The sequence below is a fragment of the Hylaeus anthracinus genome, unplaced genomic scaffold (genome assembly GCF_026225885.1).
Source record: "Hylaeus anthracinus isolate JK02 unplaced genomic scaffold, UHH_iyHylAnth1.0_haploid 11997, whole genome shotgun sequence".
In the NCBI taxonomy this organism is placed as follows: Eukaryota; Metazoa; Arthropoda; class Insecta; order Hymenoptera; family Colletidae; genus Hylaeus; species Hylaeus anthracinus.
Genome location: NW_026534344.1, coordinates 2,613,542 through 2,635,370, shown reverse-complemented (window position 1 = coordinate 2,635,370; position 21,829 = coordinate 2,613,542). Strand labels below are relative to the sequence as shown.

General features: G+C 48.5%; 3 protein-coding genes across 4 annotated transcripts in view; 2 read left to right on the top strand and 1 right to left on the bottom strand.

Moving 5' to 3' along the window:
* The window catches only part of LOC128889560 (protein dachsous), a 60,418-nt gene extending 55,640 nt beyond the window's left edge, over positions 1–4,778 (top strand). Inside the window, exons 16-17 of the mRNA XM_054147282.1 lie at positions 913–1,369; positions 1,506–4,778. Of these exons, the coding sequence (XP_054003257.1) occupies positions 913–1,369; positions 1,506–3,834 (2,786 nt within the window). The 3' untranslated portion in view covers positions 3,835–4,778. The remainder of the gene's footprint in view (positions 1–912; positions 1,370–1,505) is intronic.
* LOC128889442 (cytochrome c oxidase subunit 7A1, mitochondrial) overlaps positions 1–21,829 on the top strand; it is a 345,364-nt gene that overhangs the window by 257,142 nt on the left and 66,393 nt on the right. The gene's annotated exons all lie outside the window — the stretch shown is intronic.
* Positions 5,227–18,453, bottom strand: LOC128889409 (excitatory amino acid transporter). 2 transcript variants are annotated; one of them, XM_054147033.1, is made up of 11 exons: positions 18,238–18,453; positions 13,767–13,892; positions 13,478–13,685; positions 12,300–12,342; positions 11,966–12,219; positions 11,633–11,866; positions 8,891–9,085; positions 8,652–8,786; positions 8,472–8,580; positions 8,247–8,381; positions 5,227–7,293 (listed from the first exon to the last, which is right to left on the bottom strand). In XM_054147033.1, the coding sequence occupies exons 1-10, from the start codon at positions 18,410–18,412 to the stop codon at positions 8,259–8,261; spliced, it is 1,602 nt and encodes a 533-aa protein (XP_054003008.1). In that variant the 5' UTR covers positions 18,413–18,453; the 3' UTR covers positions 5,227–7,293; positions 8,247–8,258. The 2 variants fall into 2 exon arrangements, with proteins under 2 accessions (XP_054003008.1, XP_054003007.1); XM_054147032.1 differs by having other exon boundaries at positions 8,263–8,381.

Here is a 21,829-nt window from a genome sequence, read left to right as displayed (position 1 = left end):
AAGAATTCGTCTCGCTAAGGCGTCGTGACGCGAATACGCATACACCGCGGTCATACGCACCTCGCAATAATTATAGAGTACCTGTCACTTCTCGTAAGATCCCCTTCCCCCCTCCGCCTTCTACTACGAGGTCGTCCTACCACCTCAGCCGCAGACATCCCCAAAGGGCTGCCCGTCCGTGAAGTTTTATTTCAGCCTCTCCGCCCTTCCCTCGCTCGCGTTCTCTCTCTCTCTTTCTCTCTTTCTCTCTCACTCTCTCTCTCTCTCTCTCTCTCTCTCTCTCTCTCTCTCTCTCTCTCTTGGTCCACGCTGGCCCTCTTTGTCTACCTTGCACGCTTTAGGTCGGAGCTTGGCACATTAATGCCGAGTTATCCGACGATTTGAAACGCATCGAAATGATTTTTGTACGCTGCAACGGAGCTGGGGGCCCCACGGCTCGGCCGCTCGAGCGATTTATACAACTGGTTATTATTTCATACTTCCGTTCAGCCCGATGTCAGGACGGCTTATCCTCCTCCTTTACCGAGAAAAGAAAGAACTGAAGGTGGCGATGGTGCTGCTCGAGGACGTACCACCGACAAAAAGAGGCAGGAGGGTACTTGACCTCGCGCCCGTGATCCCCCAAGCTTTGTCCCGGGACCCTTTTCGAGTACATTCGCCGAAAATCGATCCCGGCCGCTCGTCTTCGAGAGCTCGCTGCTTTCACGCGACTCGACATTGATCGAGTCACGGGAGAACGTCGCGAACGACTGCGCGCCAGACCTTGAACAGGGCGTTAAAAAACTAAACTCGTATCTAGAGAGCCTTCCATTACTTTAACTTCAACAGTAGAACGTCAAAGTGTCTCCGAACCGAATCCCAAGCATTGCTGCAACCGTCTAAACATCTGTTACTTTTTTTTTTTCTACGCAGAGGGACACGGAGAGCTGCAAGAAATCCTGACGGTGAACGCGACCGACGACGACCTCACGGAGGACAACAGCCGCGTGCGATACTATCTCCTGAAAGCTACCAAGGGCTTCTCTGTGCATCCTGTGACCGGTGTCCTGACGGTTAATCGTACAGCGATACCAAGACCACTGCCCAAAGAGGTGGAGCTGGTCGTCGTGGCCGAAGATTATGGCAAACCACCAGCGTCGTCCGTGTGCTCGGTCGTGGTGCGACTGAGCAGCCTGAAGAGCTCCCTGCCTGGCAAGGAGTACAGGATAACGACGAAGGAAAATTCATTGAGGGGTACCACTCTAATGAGACTGTCCGACGTGGACCTATTGGACGGTAGCATCGTTGCAGGCGACGACAGCGGAACGTTCGAAGTGTCCAGGGGCAAATTGATCCTCTCCAAAACACTCGACAGGGAAACGAGGGACAGGTAAGGACGAACAATTCGATTCGTAATGCGTATGTCGTGTAGGATAGCAGGCGATTTTGTATTAGGTCCTGTAGAGTAGATTCTGTAGATGCCACTAAAATTTCGGATCCACTGTAACGAAAATTCTCATTTTTAGATACGTTTTGAGACTGGGCTCCAAGAACGAAAACATGACAACAGGTTCCCTGGTGGGAGACGAACCAGTAACGGTGATCGTCACCGTGGATGACGTGAACGACAACTACCCTCGCTTCCTCCAGGAACTTCACCAAGTATCGATCAAAGAAAACGCAGTCCGCGGGACCACAGTGGCGACCTTACGCGCCAAGGACGACGACCTCGCTGGAAGTCCTGCCGCGAGTCTGGTATACGAAATTACATCTGGAAACGACGGTGGCCTCTTTCGGGTGGAGAAGACCACGGGTACTGTGTTGGTGAACGCGACCCTGGATTGCGACCTGGAGCCAGAGATTTACAATCTCGTGGTCATGGCCTGCGACAGCGATGCTGTTTCTCCTCTGTGCGCGCTGGCGAGGCTTCGAATCCGTCTGGAAGACGTCAACGACAACTCTCCCAAGTTCCCTGTCTCTGAATACTTAGAGTTCGTCGGCGAGAACGAACCTATCAGGACTACCGTTTTCTCAGCTAGAGCGTCTGACCTGGATCGTGGTATCTTTGGATCATTGAACTACTCGATCGTGTCAGCAGCTGCGACTGGATTCTCGGACATCGACGACAGCTGGAAGCTGTTCGCGGTGGACGCGAAATCAGGTACTGTGACGACTCGGGCTGTCTTCGACTACGAGCTGAGGAATCGATACGCCTTCACGTTGCGAGCCACGGATACGGGAGGTCGAACCGCAGCCGTGAGGGTGAGAGTGGAGATCGAGTCCAGGGACGAGTTCTATCCTCAGTTTACCGAGAGGATGTACAGATTCGGAATCAGAAGCGGCACTCGGGTGGTCCCTGGTACTGTGATAGGCCACGTGACGGCCACGGATCGCGACAAAGGACCAGACGGTCGGGTGGTGTATCAGCTGACCTCGCAGCATCCTTACATCAAGCTGAACAGGACTACTGGAGCGTTGATCGTGAAGGAGAAGCTGATGCACATCGACTTGGACGTGGAGGAGTCGTCGAAATTATTCGTCAGCGCCAGCTCTGGCAGACAAGGCTCTCTATCGAACATGACCATGGTGGAGATCACTCTGGCGGAGGACAACGACATCAACGAGGCCAGAGGAGCCACGGCGCTAGCAACCCCAACGGACGGTGGCTCCAACATGGCCGTCGCGGCTGGTGGAGGTCTCGCAGACTGGGCGTTGGGCTTACTGATCGCTCTTCTTCTTCTAGTTGTTGCTTTTGGCGCCATTTTCCTGTATCTCCATTTTCGCAACCGAAGACACAAGAAACCAGGTACGAAACCAGGCCTGAATGGAGAGAGCAACGCCACCGCATCCAACAGCTACGTGGATCCCAGCGCGTTCGACACCATTCCTATCAGAAACGTGGGCGGAGTAGGCGCAGCCGGGAATGTAGGCTCAGGAAATGGTAACGGCGGAAACGGTGGCGCGTCTTGTCAATTCGCGCCCCCAAAGTACGACGAGATACCACCTTACGGTACCTCTGGTCAATCTGGACAACAGCAAGCCACTTCTGAATTATCTGGCAGCGATCAGTCCGGATCTTCCGGCAGAGGTTCGGCAGAGGACGACGGAGAGGACGAGGAAATCCGAATGATCAACGAGGGCCAACAGACTGGGGACTCTGCGAGCGATCTATCGGTGCATAATACTCAGGAGTACTTGGCCAGGTTGGGGATCGTCGATCCTCCTGCTGGCACGCCTCGCAGGCCGCCAGAAGCACTGCCTCTCGACAGCCTGCACCTGTTCGAGGACGAAACTGCCACCGAGGCAGATATCGCCACTCTGATTTATGGGAAGATAGGCGAGCCTGGAAGGCCGATGTCGGGCCTGGAGGTGCCTGGAGGTCCGTCGATGAACGGTTCCTTGAGCTCCATCGTTCACAGCGAGGAGGAGCTCACTGGATCGTACAACTGGGACTATCTTCTCGACTGGGGTCCTCACTATCAACCTCTGGCCCACGTGTTCAGCGAGATCGCGAGGCTGAAGGACGATGCAGCCAGCGTTCAGAGCGGAAACTCTGGGAGCAGCGGCAAGACCAAGTCTGTACATAAAGCTCCACCCCCGCCGTTGTTGACTTCCGTTGCTCCCAGGTCGCTGGCTGCCCCGGCCTTGGCCAGAGGCATTCTTCCTAGGTCACCGATCAGTCACGACGCTTCCACGTTTCCCTCGGCGGCCCTGAGTCCCAGCTTCTCTCCGTCCCTCTCTCCTCTCGCCACCAGGAGTCCCAGCATCAGTCCTCTGGTACCACCAGCCACGCAGAGGTCCAGTCAAAGCGCCAACAGAGGGATACCAGTTACCGACGCCGAGTTGAGGATCTGAGGGCTCCTCCGAATCGTCGTTGAATGTCTAGCTGGGGGGTGCTGGTACCGCAGGAATGGGCAGGATGCACTTCGAAATATATACGTCGCTAATTTGTATTCTGCTTGCGGTCGGATGGTTAGCGCACAACCTAAATCAATTATGTATATATTCGTCGGTGAATATAAGTATTCTTTGCTGAATACTAAGCAATTCGACGCATCATTGAGTACAAGTTACGGATGTATTTAATATTCGACGGGTCGAGTGGTATTTCAGGGCCACTCGAACGTGCCCATCCCTGATTCAGGGCTGCCTAGACGATTGAAATTAGACGCGAGAGACACTTTAGTAAACCGTATCGATCGCGGAGTGCGTAGACTCGAGCTAATCGTGTGATTCCAGTGTGCAGTGTATAAAATAGAGACTCTAAGTTGACTGACCTTCGACGGAATCGTCGTCGGCGCCAAGGTGCAAATTTCTTTTTATCCCCCTCGTGATATATACATATATATACGTATACATAGGCGAGCGCCTCGTTTTCGCGCTTATCGATCATTGTAGATATAATCCCATTCGCGTGGAATACGCGCAGTGTACTTAAGCCCGTTAACGACGAAAAGGAGGCGATCGCGCGACGACGTTGTCTCAGATTTTTGTACGATACGACTGTTTTACTTGCCGCTTCGATCGTCGAGCCGATCGACGGATGAAAGAATACTCGAAATGTAAATAATTAAGTAACCGGTGTACATAATACTCTCTAACGAACGGAGAAAGCGACGATAACGTTTCGCCTTTTTGTAATCAAAAAGATAGACTGTTTTACGCGAACGAAACGAGACGTAAGCGCCACGCTGGTCGAGACGCGCGGATTGTACAGTGATCTAATTCTTTTTTTTTTTTTTTGTATTCTTCGAGGAATCGAGACGGATCGATCCACCGCCCGGTAAACGTTTCCTCGAGCGTGGCGCCACGTCCTCGCGTCGAAAATGCGTCTCCACGAGCGGACTGATCATTCTGGAATTCGTGGTGACTCTGGACGCGCCATTTAACCCCTTCACCCATCTATCTCTATCCCCAGTCTCTCTTTCTCATCTAATTTTTATACTTTGCGTTCGTCTGCCCGAACGAAATCTCGATGTAACGAAGAACGAACCGCCTGCCAGGTATACATAAACACTAGATGATAGGTATGTCACATTTTGTATAAAACAAACAACAAACTCTTTGTACAAAGACTCTCCCGTGAGCCAAGGATCCACGCGACGGGTGGATCTTAAATAAATGAATTTTTTAGGAAAATACTGTCGCTCGTTCTTTGCACCTACCTTCGTGTTTTGTTAAAGATAGAAGGATTTACTTGAAACAGAAGGACGAAGAACGTTCATGGGTAAGAGATGACACAAGATCTCGTATAAACCTGCATCTTGTTATACAACACGTCGAGCCTTATAATTATATTCACACATAGTCTTTTTGAAGTATTTCGTTAAATTCTTTCTCTATTCTCCTCTGCTCTCCTCTAGGCTATAAACAAAGCACTCTCTCTCTCTCTCTCTCTCTCTCTCTCTCTCTCTCCGCATTCACTGTTCGAAGGTAACGTAAAAGTCGGTATCATCGCACGGCAAAGGTGTGGTAGCACGGCAAAAACTTTCAACGTGTACGTGTACATGGTCGCAACGCAACAACTCGAACCGAAAGAAGAACGCGAGGCAGGTAGTAATCGTAACTTAAACTGACACTCGAGCTTCGAAAAAGAAAAAAACATTTCACGGTTCTTGAATCTGGGAGGGGTTCAAACAACGCCACTACGAAGCACTATTTATCCAGTTAATTTGTACATTTTAACAGTCTCTACGATGGAACACGTATCGACCTACGTACCTAGTGCCTAGAATCAGTGAATTCGTCTCCGTAATTTTCCTAGAACGTTATACGTAGTATTTATTATAAACGACATATTCAAATGGCATGTCCAGTCTTGAGGCTGCCCATCAAAGAGCGCTAGATGATCTTCTCTTTCGTTTTGTTTCATTCTTATTTTTCTTTTTTTTTTTTATATATATATATATTTTTTTTTTTTTTTAGTTGTCGTGGACGTGGATTTCGGGATCTACGCTATGAAACGGAGTACCGTGTCACGAGACTTGAATTACTCTAAGAAGGGGTGGGTATGGGGAGGGAGGGAGGGAACGTTAATCGCAAAAGTGCACAGTGGCAGAATCGTAAACGCGGCTCCCCGTACGGGGGAATGTTCAGTACTCGAAGACATTCAGTTCTACAAATCTTCGTCGAACAAACGCCGCTGGAAATATCTGTGCACCGAGTATCCAATGTTCGTCAATGGTCCGATAGTTATAGTTCAGTATGACAATTAAGAGCTAATGGGAAACCTACAATTCGTTTCCCGAACAGTTTTCTCTACGTTTCTGGTATAATGTTCAACGACGCTTGGACGCGTCGAACGCTAACCGACGCCTCTAAGTTTTGTTTCGCTCCGACTCGTCAGCGACTAGCATCGCGATCGATCGAACTCGTATCGCGACCAACCTAAGTCTACGACGTCCCTAAACGCGGAACATAATATTGAACAAAGTCTCTGGCCCGCCCGTTACGTCAGCTGATCGACGGATCGATCCGTAGGCCCAAAACTAATCGAGCCTGGATCCAGCGTCGCCGAGTGTCACCGTTTTTCACTTTCGTTGTCCGACGATCGGGAACGTTAGCTGACAGTCGAATATGTATTACGTATCGGTGGAAAACTCTTTGTGGCAGTACGACGATCGATCGCCAAAAGCGATACTGTGTTCAGTGTTCAGCCGATGAGCCCAAACGCTTGATCGCGGGTTCGGTAGAAATTAACAGAAACTTCTCTTTCGTCAACTACGTCCGCAGCGGCCATTTTAAGTGCCGTGGATAAAATAAGGCACCACACTCGACGCTGTTGCGCGATCGATCGCGAGAAACGATCGTTAAATAAACTCGGGAGTGCAATCCGAGAACCGGTTCGATCCTCGCCTCGCGGAAGCCACCGCGAGATGTGCTCTCGATAAACGGTTCGCGTTATTGCTGTGTCTCGTCTATTGCAGCGCACCCCCTCGGTATATTGACTTTGCGTTTGATATATTTTTTTTTCCCATAGCCACGCTTCCTCGTGTGGCCGATTTCTGCCGTGGAAATAACAACAGAGAAAACTCACGTCTCCTGCGTGAACGAATCGCGCGCGCGCGCGCGCGCGCGTTCGTTTCACGGAGTAGTAGAAAAGACGATAAAGTAAAAGACGGCACTGGCGTGCCCGATGTACCCTTGTTTTTGATGCTCGTTTAGTACGCAGTCACTTTCAACTCTCTAAAGGTGAAAGGATTGCGAGTTCGTTAACAACAATACGATCGGCGATAACTAGAGCTAAACACAGGTTGAACCACTGGTCAGACTGTCTCTTCCGTCACGCTTCTGGGCATCTGCAACACGCTGATGCTGAAACGAAACAAGACGGTTGAAGGGACGCCTCCGGTGTCGACGGTGCTTCGAAGCGACACTTTAACAAGCGGATGGGAGCTCGATGATGCGATGAACGACGGAGTTTGTCGTGAGTGGCGCAGTGCTGAGGGATGGATGATCGCAGAATGATACGTTACCACGATTTCACGTTAAGGGGGAGCCCACCTTTGGAACGAAAATCTATTCAAAAAATATAAACGTTCCGATACCGTGCTATTGGGATTTTCCAGTTTCACGAAGGGATGAGTTTACCTTGTCCTCGTAACTAGCGTTGATTAAAACAAGGAATTTATTAGAAACTGAACGAAGGAAACTGTGACTCTACTAAAGGATTTCTTGAAATAATTGTCAATAAATTTGTAAAGAAAACTTGTAGGTGGTGTTCCCCCTTAAGCTAGAGAGCCTCGATCGTACAGATCCAAACCAATTTTCGCAACTCGGTCGATTCATTCAGAAACGTCGATTCGTTGCAAAGGTAATCGCACGATTCCAGAGACACGAAGACGTGGTACGCAGAGCCCCGCTCGCTGGACCGTGGCGCTCGAACGATTAACAGTTACGAGCGAGATGGAAAAACGACGATTACGTTTGCCACGAAAGTGATGGGCGCTCCTGAACGTCCCAGCGGCGATGATCGATACTTATCGACGCGGATCGTCGATCTTTCCGGCCGTAACGCGTCGAGCCGGGGCATGGATTGGTGAAATGACGCGCCTAAAGCGAGGAAACGAAAAGCTTACGTGCGACAACGGCGGCCTGGCCATGAATCGTTTATAAATGTCAACGAAATCGAGCAGGAGCCGTTTGCAATATGCAAGTTAATCAGCCTTCGTCGACCAGGTAGCGAAGCGGAATAAAAGACGTCAGCGGAAACCAGGATGAATGCACGCGATCGTTCGTGATCGTACAAAGTGATAGCCTAGCCCTACCAACAAGCTTGTTTACTTGGCGATGCCGGCTATCCTCGTATCGTCCTGCATCTCGACTACGATGGTGTCAGGATCAGGTACTCTGTTCGCAGAGATGCATCCGTTCGCGATCGTCGTTGGCAGAACGGTCTCCGACTGCAAAGAATATTGTTATCGTTAGTATACTCAGTCTCGCTTTTTTATTTTTATAGCGAAGTTAAATAAATCGTATAGGACTGAGAGTACCTGATAGGCTGCCGCATCCAGCGCCATCAGTTCCTTCTTCGACAGCTGCTCGACCACCGCGGCGGCGTAACAGTCGCCCAACATGTTGTTGGTGGTTCTTATACGGTCCCTGCATTGAAGTACGAACATGAAATCTTCGAACATCTTAATGTTCCGCGATGAAAATGCCGCGATACTTACACGAACCAGTCGATGGTGAATAACAGCGAGACGTTGTAAACGGGAGCGTCGATGGCGCTTAGCACAACCAGGAGAAGCACGAGGGCGGCGCTCGGAACCGAAGCCGATGACACAGATGCTGCGGTTGATGTTAAGCTTGAAAGAGAATAGTTTCTCGTTAGATCAGCGCGCGATTGGAACGACCGAAGATTGAAATTAAGAGAGGAAAGGCTCGAATTAGTCTAAAGTAAGTTGCTTACATAACAGTGATAATCTCGCCGAAACCCAAGGCGATGCCGTGCATCTGCGCGATGAATATACTGGCGACGGCTACGAACAGTGCCGTCCCGTCCATGTTAATGTTGCAACCGATCGGTAGAACGAATCTGGTGACTCGTGGATCGACCCTGAGCTTGTCCGTCATCAGGCGGAACGTGACCGGTAGCGCGGCAGCCCTGTACAAAGCTGCGTTAGGAAATATCTGGCATACCGCGTTTCTACATCAATAGTTAGGTCATATCCGCTACGGCAGGTGTCCACAGGACCATGGGTCATTCTGGCGGCAAGGTATAGTCTAGCAAAGAATTCTCGACACATGAAACTGATCGTCGTTCTACAATCTCTGAATGACAATGCAAGGACACGAATCAATCAAACTTGTGAACAAAGGACGTCGCGCTAAGGTCGATCGATAGGGCATGTGATCACCGATAGGAGTGCCGTAACGACGGTAAAAGGTTTTCGGGAAACTAATTGAACCAGAATGACCGTCATAGACGAGCTGAAAATCAACCAGGGGTTAATCGGGTCGCCGGCAGGCACAAGGGTGATCGTCACGTAGCGTCCCACGGTCCACCTAACTCTGCAACAGACAATCGTATTGTACCTTCATGTTGCGGCCATCGATTACTTACCAAGGCCACCCTCGACCTCACTGAACCACCTGCAAAAGGCCGCGTGCAGCGCGTGCTCTAATACATCATCATTGATATTCATACAGTCTCTGTTCATGATACACTGAGAGCTGTGTTTCTCTCAGGCACAGTGTACGCATAGTTGTGTACTCTCTTTTCTGGAAAAAGTTAATCCACATAGAAAACAAGTTGAATTAGACATTGGCGTTGCAGGACGTGTTAGAACTGATCTCGAGCACCGCGACGATGGGACGGAAAAGGGTTCGAGGCGTGCACGTTGTGCACGAGGAATAGCAATCATCGCAAACGTTACTCGTGGTACGAATGCTTCTCTGTCCCACGATGCATCGGAAGGAACGGGGATAGTGAACCTGAACCGGGACGACAAGGAACGGGAACGTTCTAGTCGAGCATGGTTGAGACTCAAACATACGCAGAAAGGATAGTAATTTTAACAAAGTAATTTTAGTGCCCCCGTGATTATTCAATCGTGAAATTGGATGTATTCCACTTTCGTCGAGGATCTGCTAGGTCAACTCGTGCATCTTGACTCCATCGATCGTTCAGTGTCGACGGTATCGTGTCTAAGACAAGACTTGAACCAGCAAATCCAGGACGAAATGCGATACAATTTGTCTTTATACTAAATGGAGTTCTTTTTAAATTCATTAGAAGTGCCTAGAAAGCCCTGCTCGAGGCAGACGGTTCTCGCCAGGATAGGAAAGTGGACGTTTGGTGAAACGATTACGGATAAACTGAAAAAATGATCGTTGCTGCGCGTGATCCGCGGGCAATGAATAATCATAGAAAGTAAGCGTATCGTAGTTCAGCAGTTCTGGCCAGTGATGGACGTCGCCGTCAAACCTGGAAGAGCGGGCTCGACGCGAGCAACCAATATTTTTTTCAGTTTCCCTTTGTATAATTGTTGGTGAAATGCTTATGTAATAACATGGTTGGCGCGGAGGCCTCCCTCGGGCGGTATCTTCTTCTTCGTCCCTCGCGACGAAAAGACGGAAGATTCGGATAACGTGGGCCCATCGAACGCCTCCGCGCCGAGAATCAGTCCAGGTGACACGGAGTCAGCTGATTTCCGGCTCAACAGACACGGACAAAGACGCCCGTTTCCGTGCACTTTTGTACTCTTTACGTGTCCTCGTCGTTCCTTTACACTCTCGTCTTGCTTTTTCAATGTCGCAGCGCGAGACAACGTGGCGGGACACTTGCATATTTTAAAAAATTTCAACATGGAAATTCATCCCTTGACGATCCAGCATTTAACGAAACAACCGTTTCAAGTGTCCCGTCACTTAGTCCTGGACTGCGACGCCCACGCTACACGCCACGAAATTTCGGTCTCCTTGGCGCTCAAATGTCCGAACGACGATCGGACGTTCCGTACCACCGAAAGTTCGTGGACAATCACCGACAACCGGGAGTATCCGCATCCTAAGTGCCACCCGGAACTGCATACCTCTCTCTCTTTCTCATTGATCATGACGAGATCTCCCCATGAGAAACGCGAGAACATTAAAGAAACGTAATGGGCCCGAAGATGGGAACGTGTCTGTGGACGGGATGTAGGAACGATTTTCGTCAGCGTTCGACAACGTCTTCGATGGCAACGAAAAAATAGGAACAGTCACCGACGTTGTGAAACGCTGCCTGAAATCGATAGCAGTATTCGGAACGGAGTAACGGGACCACGGCCTCGCATAAGCCTCCTCTCGGCTGGCTGAAACATATTTGTCTCTTTGTCAATCGATTCGATAGTCGTACGCCCCCGACCTGGCTTTCGTGTCTTGAACGCGTTTCTCGGAACGTTTTCTTTTATTTTTATTTTATTTTTATTTTTTTTTATTTTTTTTTATTTTTTGTTAAGGAAAGGTGAAGGAAGGGAGGAAAAACAAGACGGAAGGGACGGAAAGGAAGCGAAGGATCGGTAGAGGACGACATGAGAGATTCTGGATGAACAGGAATGACGGGAATGGTCTGGAGAAGGTAAGATGACGATGACGACCGAGGCCATGTGAGGCAGGCGATATATGGGTACTCTGAAGGTCGGGCTGAGTTCGAAGATCGACGACTCACGTTGATGCCATGGCGAAGGCGGTGAGGGTACCCTGGGCGAGGCCGGCGTAGAATTTAAAAGGGTTCTTTCTCACGAAGGCCAGGTAAATCAGCTGCATGATCACCAGCTGATAGAAAAAGACACCGATCACGATCGTGACGATGAACCAGGCGAGCTGCGACATCACCAACGCCAGATCGGTCACGCCGAGTATTTTCCCGGCGATCACTGAGGTGATGCCCACAGGTGTCATCCTGAAAATCCACGCGACCATGTCTTGCTATCCATTTATTTGAACATCGATAGCGTTCCTTGGAATCCGATGTAGGAACTCGCAAAATAATGTTGCTTACCACATCACGGTCGACACCATGCGCATGATGACCTCGAAGACAGCCTTGAAGAAGTCGATGACGATCTGGCCCTTTTCGCCTAGGGTACCTAAGAACGTCCCAAAGACCAGACAGAAGAAGACTATGCCCAGGGTGTTCGTTCCGCTCCTGTACTGGGTCACTCTCGTCAGCTCCACTTCGCCAATTACCTCCGTGGACACAGAGTCGCTGAGGTTTCGAAACGGCTGGGTTTTCGGCACGTACACCGTGTGTGCCTGTAAGAAACGATCGACGTGTGGCAAGGAACCGCGCTTTATACTATGCATCGTTGTTCAAAAGTCGAAGGATCGCTTACCTGCTGGAACGCCGCTTGGAAAATATTATCCGGGAACATGTTCCTGCAACGTGAAAGAATGCTCCAGTCAGATAGGACGCGTATCTTGTTTTATAAATGGTTGGTCGATATAGCCAGCCTTTATCGGCTTTCGCGGTTAATTCCCGATACAACGTGTAATTGTGTTAGTCGGCGATATGCACCCAGAAGCGTACGTTTTGAACGGAACTCTTCAGGTTGCTCGAATAAACCACGCACGATCGATATATGCATGTGCATATACTTCTATTTTCATCCGCGAATGGGTATCATCCTCAATCGCGACGGCTTTAGAAAAGTTCACCGATCGTCAACCAACGGCGACCTTAATCCTTTTCGAGACGAACCGACGTCCCTCGATAATTCATCCGGTCTAAAAAGACAACTCGATGCAAAGTTAACCCTAGGAAAGTGTTCACGTGATAAGACTATAGGTGTGCAAGTCAATATTTTAGCAAATTACAACATTTCGTGCCAGAATGTTCATAGCTGTACTATTCGAAGGATCCATTCTTCGAGCATAGCACGTCCTTGTGGTATACCCCTCCTAATAAAACGTAAGTCTATAGGTAAAGGTTAAACCTAATTCCGATCGTCACAATTTAGCTTGAAACTGACACTATGCGTTCATGTCTAATATTAGAACGAAAGCAGGACTGTACAGGTCTATCTATAGCAACGATGGACTAAATGAACTTAAAATACTCTTTTAGTCGATCCAACCCCCTGCTTTCTAAATATATCTCATTGTAACATTTTTGGTTCGTACGTTAGGGCGTCTTTAATGGCACGAATGTGTCTAAAATTAATTTAAAGCAAGCCCACGACAACTTGATAAATACAAACAGGACGAATGGTCTCGAGACCCTCCCTTTTATTGCGGCCAATAAATCAATTCCAGACTCGAGGGAGGATATCTGTGCGCCATTCTCATCGGTTAAGATCACCGTGAAAATGCTCACGATGTATCCGAAGCGGTAGTTCGGTAGAACGAGTCAAGCGTTGCTCGGACAACGATGCGCGGCTGCGGAGACGCCACTTTGATCGTGGGAAAATTCCGTAAGGCTGTTGCCATGCGTGACGACGCAAAAGAACAAAAATAACGGATTCCCAATCGATAGCTAACGCCTAGAAGAGCCGTGGAAGACAAAAGAAAGTACCTTCCCAAATCCAGAAGGCTGTCCAGGATATTGACGGCTCGTCCGTTGTGCGCGGTTGTCATCGATTTTCTGATCCCAGGATTACCAGGGTGAATCAGTAGCACCAGGAGAACGCCAAGGACTGCGTTCAGCAGCGATGTAAGGATGAAGTAAACCAACGTGCGGACGGCGATCATACCGTTCATCCTTGCGTTCAAGCTCGCCGAGCCTGAAAATTTTCTCGTTATTATTACTATTCAATCTCGGAGGCGCAGATGTCTTCTTGGGGCGAGGGTGGGTCGCATTTTACCGGATATCAAGCTGGCGATCACCAGGGGCAAGATCATTAACTTCAACAGCCTCATGAAGAGCTCTCCGGGATAACTGATTAACATAACTGCGTCATCGCCGAGGCCCAAGGGTCGCAGACCGAACCCTGAAATAAATAACGAGGTTAGTTGGGTGAGGTTAGTTAGCAGCCTTCCGCCGTGATCGAAGTCGGATGTTAGAATTTGGAAAATGGACTCAGCAGAGCTCGACTATCTTTACACGCCACGGTTTGAAATTTTCTTTTACGAATCGTTTCGCGGAACTCTGCTTCCCATACGGGGCAATTTTTGAACCATTCGCTCGAATACTCGTGACTCAGCATGTGGCTCGTAAACTCTGAAAGGAAAACGACACTTATAATCTAACGTATAAAACGGAGCCATTCAATGGATAACCAAGCAATAAACAGCCCTCTTCTGTCCGTAGAAGCATCATGTTATAGAAAAAATTGCTTGATCGATGTACACGTGCAAAGTGGATGAGAGGCTTTTTATCGAAACTCCTATATAATTCAAACGCGGAGGAAACATTCTGTTACCACCGATTTGCATGCATCAATCGATATGATTGCGGCCCGTCAGGCTTAAGTTCGAAACGACGTTTCAGCGAGTCCCTGGTGATTACTTTCGCAATAATCACTCACAACTGACAGATTAATCGATAAACGCCCCTATTTTCGACGATAATTCAGCCCCACTTGCTCACCATTCCGTCAACTTCGTTGCCAACTAATTTATCAAAAAGTACCTTCTATATTTTTGTATATCCTGAAAAATTGATCGACGGTGGCAACAGTGAAATTATTATTTTAGATACGACAAATTTAGACAAAGAGTGAATGTAGTCTCCATAGATAAGGAACAGTATTATTTCAACTTTATTTATAAACGTAGAAGAACTAGTTGTTACGTTACATAGTTTCATCGATTCTGCATTACGTAGATTAACATCGTGTTGACTGTAGAACATCTACGGTGAAGCAGTTGGACGTTGATTGAACATACAGCAAACTGTTAGTTTTGTTAAAACGTAAAGAGCCTCTTATTCGTCGATCGCTAATCGTGATTACCGTATATCCACGACCATGATTGCTAATTATCTAACAATCGTCAACCCTGATTACTGATTTCCCAGTAATGGATCACGTTTCTCCTCCGTGTCGCTTTCGACGCATCTCTGAAAGCGAAGGTCGCGCGGATGTGTTTCATCCGTCCAAGGTCGGACTGTCGTACTCGAGGGGTGCGAGTTAATTAAATGAAAGTTTCGAAGGAAACCTCTCGACGATGATTGGCACCTTTTAACGGGATAACGCGAGCATAACATTTTATGTAACCGATGGGAACTGTACGCGCTCGAATTCTTTCCTGCTGTCAATCGAGGCTCGTGAGTCACGGTCCGTTTCTTACGAAATTAATCGCTCGAAGAAAGGAAACGACACCGTGATCTATAGATCGAACGATTACGAAGCCCCCAAGCGCTAGGCAGCTAGTACATAACCGAGTCGTTATTAACACGCGTGACGCTCGTACACGTGACCCAACGGGGGCGTTTCTGGATGAAAAAGTGAAACGTTTCCATTCGTTTTCCTCCACAGCTGTCCAACGGCAACGGACAATGGCGCATTAGCATATTAGTGAAAGGGCTGGGGCTAGACTAGGTCTAGAGCTTGCGTCGAAGGGGCTCGAAAAATCAATGCTTTGAAAACTCGTTCTTACTATTTGTACGCGAAAGGGGTGAGCTTTGGGAACCATTGTTAATGTACAGATGGAAAACTACTTCGTCAGGTTTTTCTATCAGTACACGGTGGTTCTGGTACGTGAGCCAAGGTGTACCTTTGTTACGAGAGAAGCTGAAATAAAATTGGTGTATGCGGGCCATTGTTGTCATAACATGTTTTAGAAAATTCTTTGTGTGCGTACGTATGTTGGTCTCTGTTTTCCCTTTGCATCTGGAGTAGTTCATTAGAAGGGGTATTGATCGTCTATATAAAGAGGTATTGATGGCCTCAAGTTTTAAAAAAATTCTGTGTGTACAGATGTGTACATACGTTTATATGTATGCGCGTTGGTCTCCGTTTTGTTTAACGTCTAACGATCGATGCATGAAAAGGGATATCGATATTCTATATAAAGGAGTCCCGATGACCTTAGATTTTTAAACAAATTCTGCACGTATGCGCCACGTTGACCTCTGTTTTGCTTCGAATCCCCTCAGGTGATCCTGAAATTTGTCATGCAAATTTCTGTAAAACCATGCTTTGAGGTCACTAAATGAAAAAAGAATAAATAAGAGAGTGGGGCCAACAATCCCAAACCCCCCTGGAGCGATATCGACACAGAGATCAGGGGAACGTTCTGCAAAAGCTTTGCCAATTTTTTTCCTCCCTTTGATATAACGTCGCGCCCCCGCAAGTTTTTTTGTCGCAAACATTGGCCGGAGCGCGTATTTGCGTTGGACAGGCCTGTTCTATAGCCCATCGATTCAGGCCGTTGCTATGGTCTCGCAGAAGTAAAATCGGTTCGTGGCGGATGAACTCGACCTTGGCACGCTTCCCCAATAATGGACGAAGGCGTAGCGTGCTTTTGGCAGTATTCGAACACGTTACCCGTAGCACGTAACGCGCGATCTTTTACGTCCCCATTTACAGGGAGCTTTGGAACCAGGGAATGAAACTCGCGATGGCCTGGTAACTGTGTCGCCTAGGCATCCAAAGACGACGACGCTCCCCTCCTTTCATGCTCGTTGCGCACACGATTGACATTTACTTGGCATATCGGTGATCTGTTCATCCCTTGAGGATGTGAAATCCCTTCATGCCACTGCCAGTCGCATTTCGATTAGAGAATGTTGACATGTTCATCGCGGAATGCGAGGTACGTATAGCACAGAGGCATACGCTCCAGCTACGTTTCGTTGAACCTTTCTCGCGTGTTCGCCACCTATAACTCAAGTTTACGTTCGGTGGACACCGATAACGAATATAAAGTGGTAGGTAGAGTTTTACAGGCATGAATTTTCATTTCTGTCCACCCTGGTTTATAGGCCATGGCATTGTTTTAAGATCACGATTAGTGAGTCGATAATAGGGTTAAATCAAAGGTTGAGAGTATGGATCTTCACGATTTTAGAGTCACTGTGATTGAGGGTTAACAAGAAGGGGTGCCTAATTGTGCAAAATCCAACGTTAGGTGAATGACTGAACATATTCGTCTGAAATTTCTGAAATTTCTACCCGACGTATTTTTCTTCCGTGGTGTATGTGGAGTGGTGTAATACGCGAAGCTCAGCTGCGCCGTTATTAAGCCCAACCTACATAGGCGCCGAGGGCCTGCTCGAAGATCCCCGAACAGATGTACGCGTGTAACTAAAGGCGGGTTGAAATAAAGAGGGATGATTCGGGATGAACGTGTCAGCCTGTGCTCGGAGGGAAGACTAATGAGGAGTGAACGGATATTATCTGAAAAAGAGATTGTAACGAGAGCTGCACCGCGCGATAAGGAACCGGAGAATTTGATGGAGTGGAAGATATAAATGGCGGAAAGGGATTCGCGTGCTGAAAGAGTTGATAGCCGAGTTGAAAACTATTATTTTGCGTAGGTAGAAAGATCTGGAATAAAAGATTTTATGCGAGAGATAACAGACGAGTAATATCCATCTTTGTGATATTTATATAGAGCATGGAACGGTTTTCGAAACGTTGTAAATTACGCAGTCTGCCGTGAGAATCAAGAGAATGAGAATCAAGAAAAATTTTAAGAATGACACTCCCAATAATGGAACAGCTAAGGAAATTTTTCGTTTGCAATAATTCCCATCGTTTCAATTAATAGACAAAAGAATCATATTACGACGATGCATCGATAGCATCCCCAGATGAAATTCTTGTGCATGTGTACCGAGCGCGTACCGTGTGTGTTTGATGCGGTTTGTGTGATGTTCATGTGGGCTCTAGGTATGTATAGTATTCTATGGAATGTCTGATATCCATGTGGTATGTGTAGCATGCGTAATAACCTCCGTGCAATGTGTGATATTCGTGTGGGACAACAGGCATGCGTAGTATTTCTGTGGGATGCGTAGTATCCATATGAGATGTTAGGCATGCGTGGTTTATTTGTTGTACGTGCGATATCTTTGGCGTATACGCGCAATACATGCGCACCCCCGTGTCTCGAACTTTCTGTGCATAGCATTTGTCCGATTGCATGCGATACTTGTGTGGTTTCTGTTGAATCTATGCATCATGCGTGGGATTCACGAGCCACGTGCGATGACGATTAGTACCTAGCAACGAATCAACTCGCTTTGTCAAAATTCTACGCCCAACGGTCTATCGCAGCGACCCCTAAGCACCGATAGATATCGAAGATAGGATATTTCAAGACAGGAGGTACGCGAAACATAGCTTCAAATTCTTTTAAACGTAATAATGGTAGGTCGCGAGTACTCACCGAGTATCACGCCAAAGAGAACGCCGGAGAGTGTGACCACGAGCAGGAGATTTTCCCGCATGAACTTCCTGGTGTCGGCGGTCACCTTACGGGGACCCTGAGAGGCCGAGACGTCCTGCCCGTCCATCTTGGCGAACAGGTACTCGGAGAACCGAGCCGAGGACTTCTCCTCCATTTCACTGGGCCGCCAGTAAGCGGCGTAGGTGGCGGCGGTGGAGCCGGTCGCGCACGAGGAGGCCGATCCTCTGGCCGATCGGTCGACCGACTCAGCCAAGCTCCCTTCTCGCGATCTCTCGCGGCTAACGGCGGGGCCCCGGCAGCACCACGACGACGACGGGTTGCCGTTTTGGGGGTTGTTCGGGAAATCCGTGAGGAACGAGCAGTCACGCGCTCCCACCAGACGTCCCAATAGCCTGACGGCCTTGCGCGAGCCTGGTAACACGATCGTGGTACCTGGACGTTACTCAGCACCTGTCCGATTCCCGGATGTACGCGCGAACGATCACTCGCCAGTGGAACAAACGGGATCTCGCGGTGGTGGTGTTGGCGGTCGACGTGCCAGCAGGTTCCCGACGCCTCGGGACCCTTGGCTGAGGTCTCCTTCGTTCGACGCACCTCGGGATGTTCACGTTTCTAGGGATCGCCGTGGTGACATCGACGTTACGAGAAGGAAGGGTGGATCTCACGGTAGGAGTAGTCTCTGCCGACTGGATCGATCTTCTCGCGGCGAGGTCACCGTTCTCCTGAAGCGGCTGCCCGCCGATCCACCGCTGAACGTTCGCGCTGTTGCACAGGGTCAGTTACCCCCGAGGACCGCTGGCAGCTCGCACCTTCGACGGAATCCTTCCACGATTCGCGTGCACGGAGGGACACGAACGTTGACGCGCACGCCGTGGTTTTATTTCCACCTTCGGCGAGAACTGGTGAAACTATCGCCCAGGGCGACACGGCTAGGTCGATCGTGTAGAGCGAGATGTCTTCAAGTTTTTTTCGTTGGTACCGGGTTACCCGATACGGTTCTCGCCAAGGATGAGCCCCTACTGGCCGGTTACTGGCGGACATATACGTATTGATTTGCTGGGGATGCCCCTCGCCCCGAACTACCCTACAGACACGTCATCGAGCCGAGGTTCCCCGGGTGGGGGGGACGACGCCTGCGCGAACACACGGGCGGCTAAGTCGGTCGCCAGAAACGAGAATTGTGCACCGACGCCGATAATATTGCCGCTCGATTGTGCATCGCAAACGACGCTGGCTATAGAGAGCGAGAGAACGGAACGGTGAATCTAAAGAGAGAGCAAGAAAGAGGGAGGGGGAAGTACAAAGGGGTTGAAATAAAAGCAGCCAGATGCTTTGATATTCGAAAGGGGCGAAATACACGTCGCTTAGGCTGGAGGGTGAGAAGCTTTTGGCCAGATGAAAACGCATTAGCCGAAAGAAATGAAATGAATCCGTGAACGAGACATCGAGTTGTCGCGCTTTAAATCTTTCCGCTCGAATGACCCGGATTTCACTGGTGTCCTTAATTACGTAATGACGAGCTTCGAGGAGCCCTCGTGCGCGACTGAAGAGCGCTGCCGGACGCGAGTCGCGTTGACGGAAATAATTGGGGATACGTTCGCATTTATCGCGAATATTCACCGAACAGGAATTTCAGTTTTCAGACGCTTTGGTATAATTCTGATCCATGAACTTGTACGGAGAAATTGAAAGGGTGGCTTTTAGTAGCCCTGAGATGTGTTGGGTAAGTGTCCGACCGAGTACGGGTTGGTCCACTCGCGTCTGATCATGTTGGCACTCTCTACTGAGAATCCAGCAGGTAATTGGAAGAGAGAGCCAGAGAGGGCAGCACGTGTCTCTATAGTGGAAATTTGAATATCTGCGAATATCTGAATTTGAAGGCGCGTGAAACTATTGGAATATAAATTATCGATATATATATTCTTTTTAAAAACGGCAACGAATACTTGGGATTTTATTTTTTTAATCAAACACAGGATTTCAGGATCGACAAAGTTTCACTTCGCTAACTTTTTGTTGCGGAAGCTACCAACCTTTATCTTCAACAAAGCCCCATCAAAGAAGTCCGAAGGTGTAATTGAATTAAAGTCGGCTTCGAATTTCATTACTTTCATTAAGAATAAGGTTGGAAGGTTTGAAACGAGGAAACTGGGATAACTTCATCGTATTGAGAATTCTTTTTATTCCTCACTTTTTGGACTATTAAAAGAGATGAGGTAATTTGGTAAGTTGAGATAATCCGTAATTAGTAACTCCGTAGAAAGAGACAGTAGTCTTGTGATTGCCACAAGTATGGATTAGACTCGTAGAAAGAACACAATCACAAAATAACATTAGGTTGTATTTCGTAGGAGATAAGTGCTTCTTCTACTTTTTTCTAGACTAAAATCCTAGAGGGATAAAGAAAAACGCGTCCTGAAACCTCTACTCATGGAAAGGTATACGCGTCTGGATATCTAAAGGCCAATCTTTCAATCTCTCGACCCTTTTTCGGTCGCAGGGATATGAGGCGTCGATGTCCACGACTCTCATAACATCGCAAACGAAAGCGATCTTGAAAAACGATAGGTTCTTCGTATCCTCGCGCGAATTGCCACCGAATAACCGTTTTCGAGGCGTGCAAGTGCGACGAACGTCCACCGAAATACGAAAATCGGGCGACCCATCGCGGGTGAACGCCTCTACCATCCCACGGAAGGATCACCGTTGTCGAATAATGGAGGGCAACTTCCCTTCTAGAGATCGTTTCACTAGGTATCGGGTCTCAATAAGAAGGCACAATCGCCAAACTAAATGGAATTCCAAACGCTTCTTCTTAAGAATAATTTCAGATCAAAAATATAATTGTATTCGGAACGAGAAATTCCATCGTCGTGATTTCTACGAGATCTATCTAGGTGTACTTCCCGTAAATAATCCACGGTCCGTGAGCAACGGCACCGTCTATATGAGACCTTCTATTTATCGAATTCTCTCGAACATACACAGCCGCGAGTCCCGCATTTCTCTTTCCTGCACGAGGAAGCCACTCCGCGACTGAATTTTTCACGCTGACGTCGATACGCAGCGAAAGAAGCATCGTTTACAGTCCTCCTCCGCGCCGAACGGGGGCTTTACGATACGCCGGCAATCCGAGGATCTCATTACGCCGGGAATAGCGAACGAACGTGGAACAGATTCGATTTCGTGTCGCGCGCCAACGAAGATGGAACAGGAAAAGGTTAGCGGAGATCTAGGGACGAACAGGAGAATACTTTCGATCCGATTGCAGTTGCGCCCCGGCGCGCATTTGCGACGCTTTGTGCGTGCTCGTAAACGAATTGGGTGACAAATGAGCGTTGTAAGAGTGCCTCGAGGGAGAAGAATTCGTTTAACGTGTCTCTGTGATACGCAAAATATTCTACTGGGAATATCAAATCGATAAAAAAAGATATGAATCCAAGTGGCTCGATGGAACAACACGCGCATTTTAAATTCGATTCATCCGAAGCAAAACAATGGCGTTATTTCGCATTCGGTGTGAGCATTGCTACGGGCTGGGTAACGACGACAAAAATTTTCGATATTTTTG

Excerpts from the sequence above, each read along its gene's own strand:
- LOC128889409 (XM_054147032.1), bottom strand. The coding sequence starts at position 18,412 with ATGGAGGAGAAGTCCTCGGCTCGGTTCTCCGAGTACCTGTTCGCCAAG. Across the intron at positions 12,343-13,477 it reads AGCCTTCTGGATTTGGGAAG|GAACATGTTCCCGGATAATA; the intron begins GTACTTTCTTTT and ends TTCACGTTGCAG. Across the intron at positions 8,382-8,471 it reads TGGATGCGGCAGCCTATCAG|TCGGAGACCGTTCTGCCAAC; the intron begins GTACTCTCAGTC and ends TATTCTTTGCAG.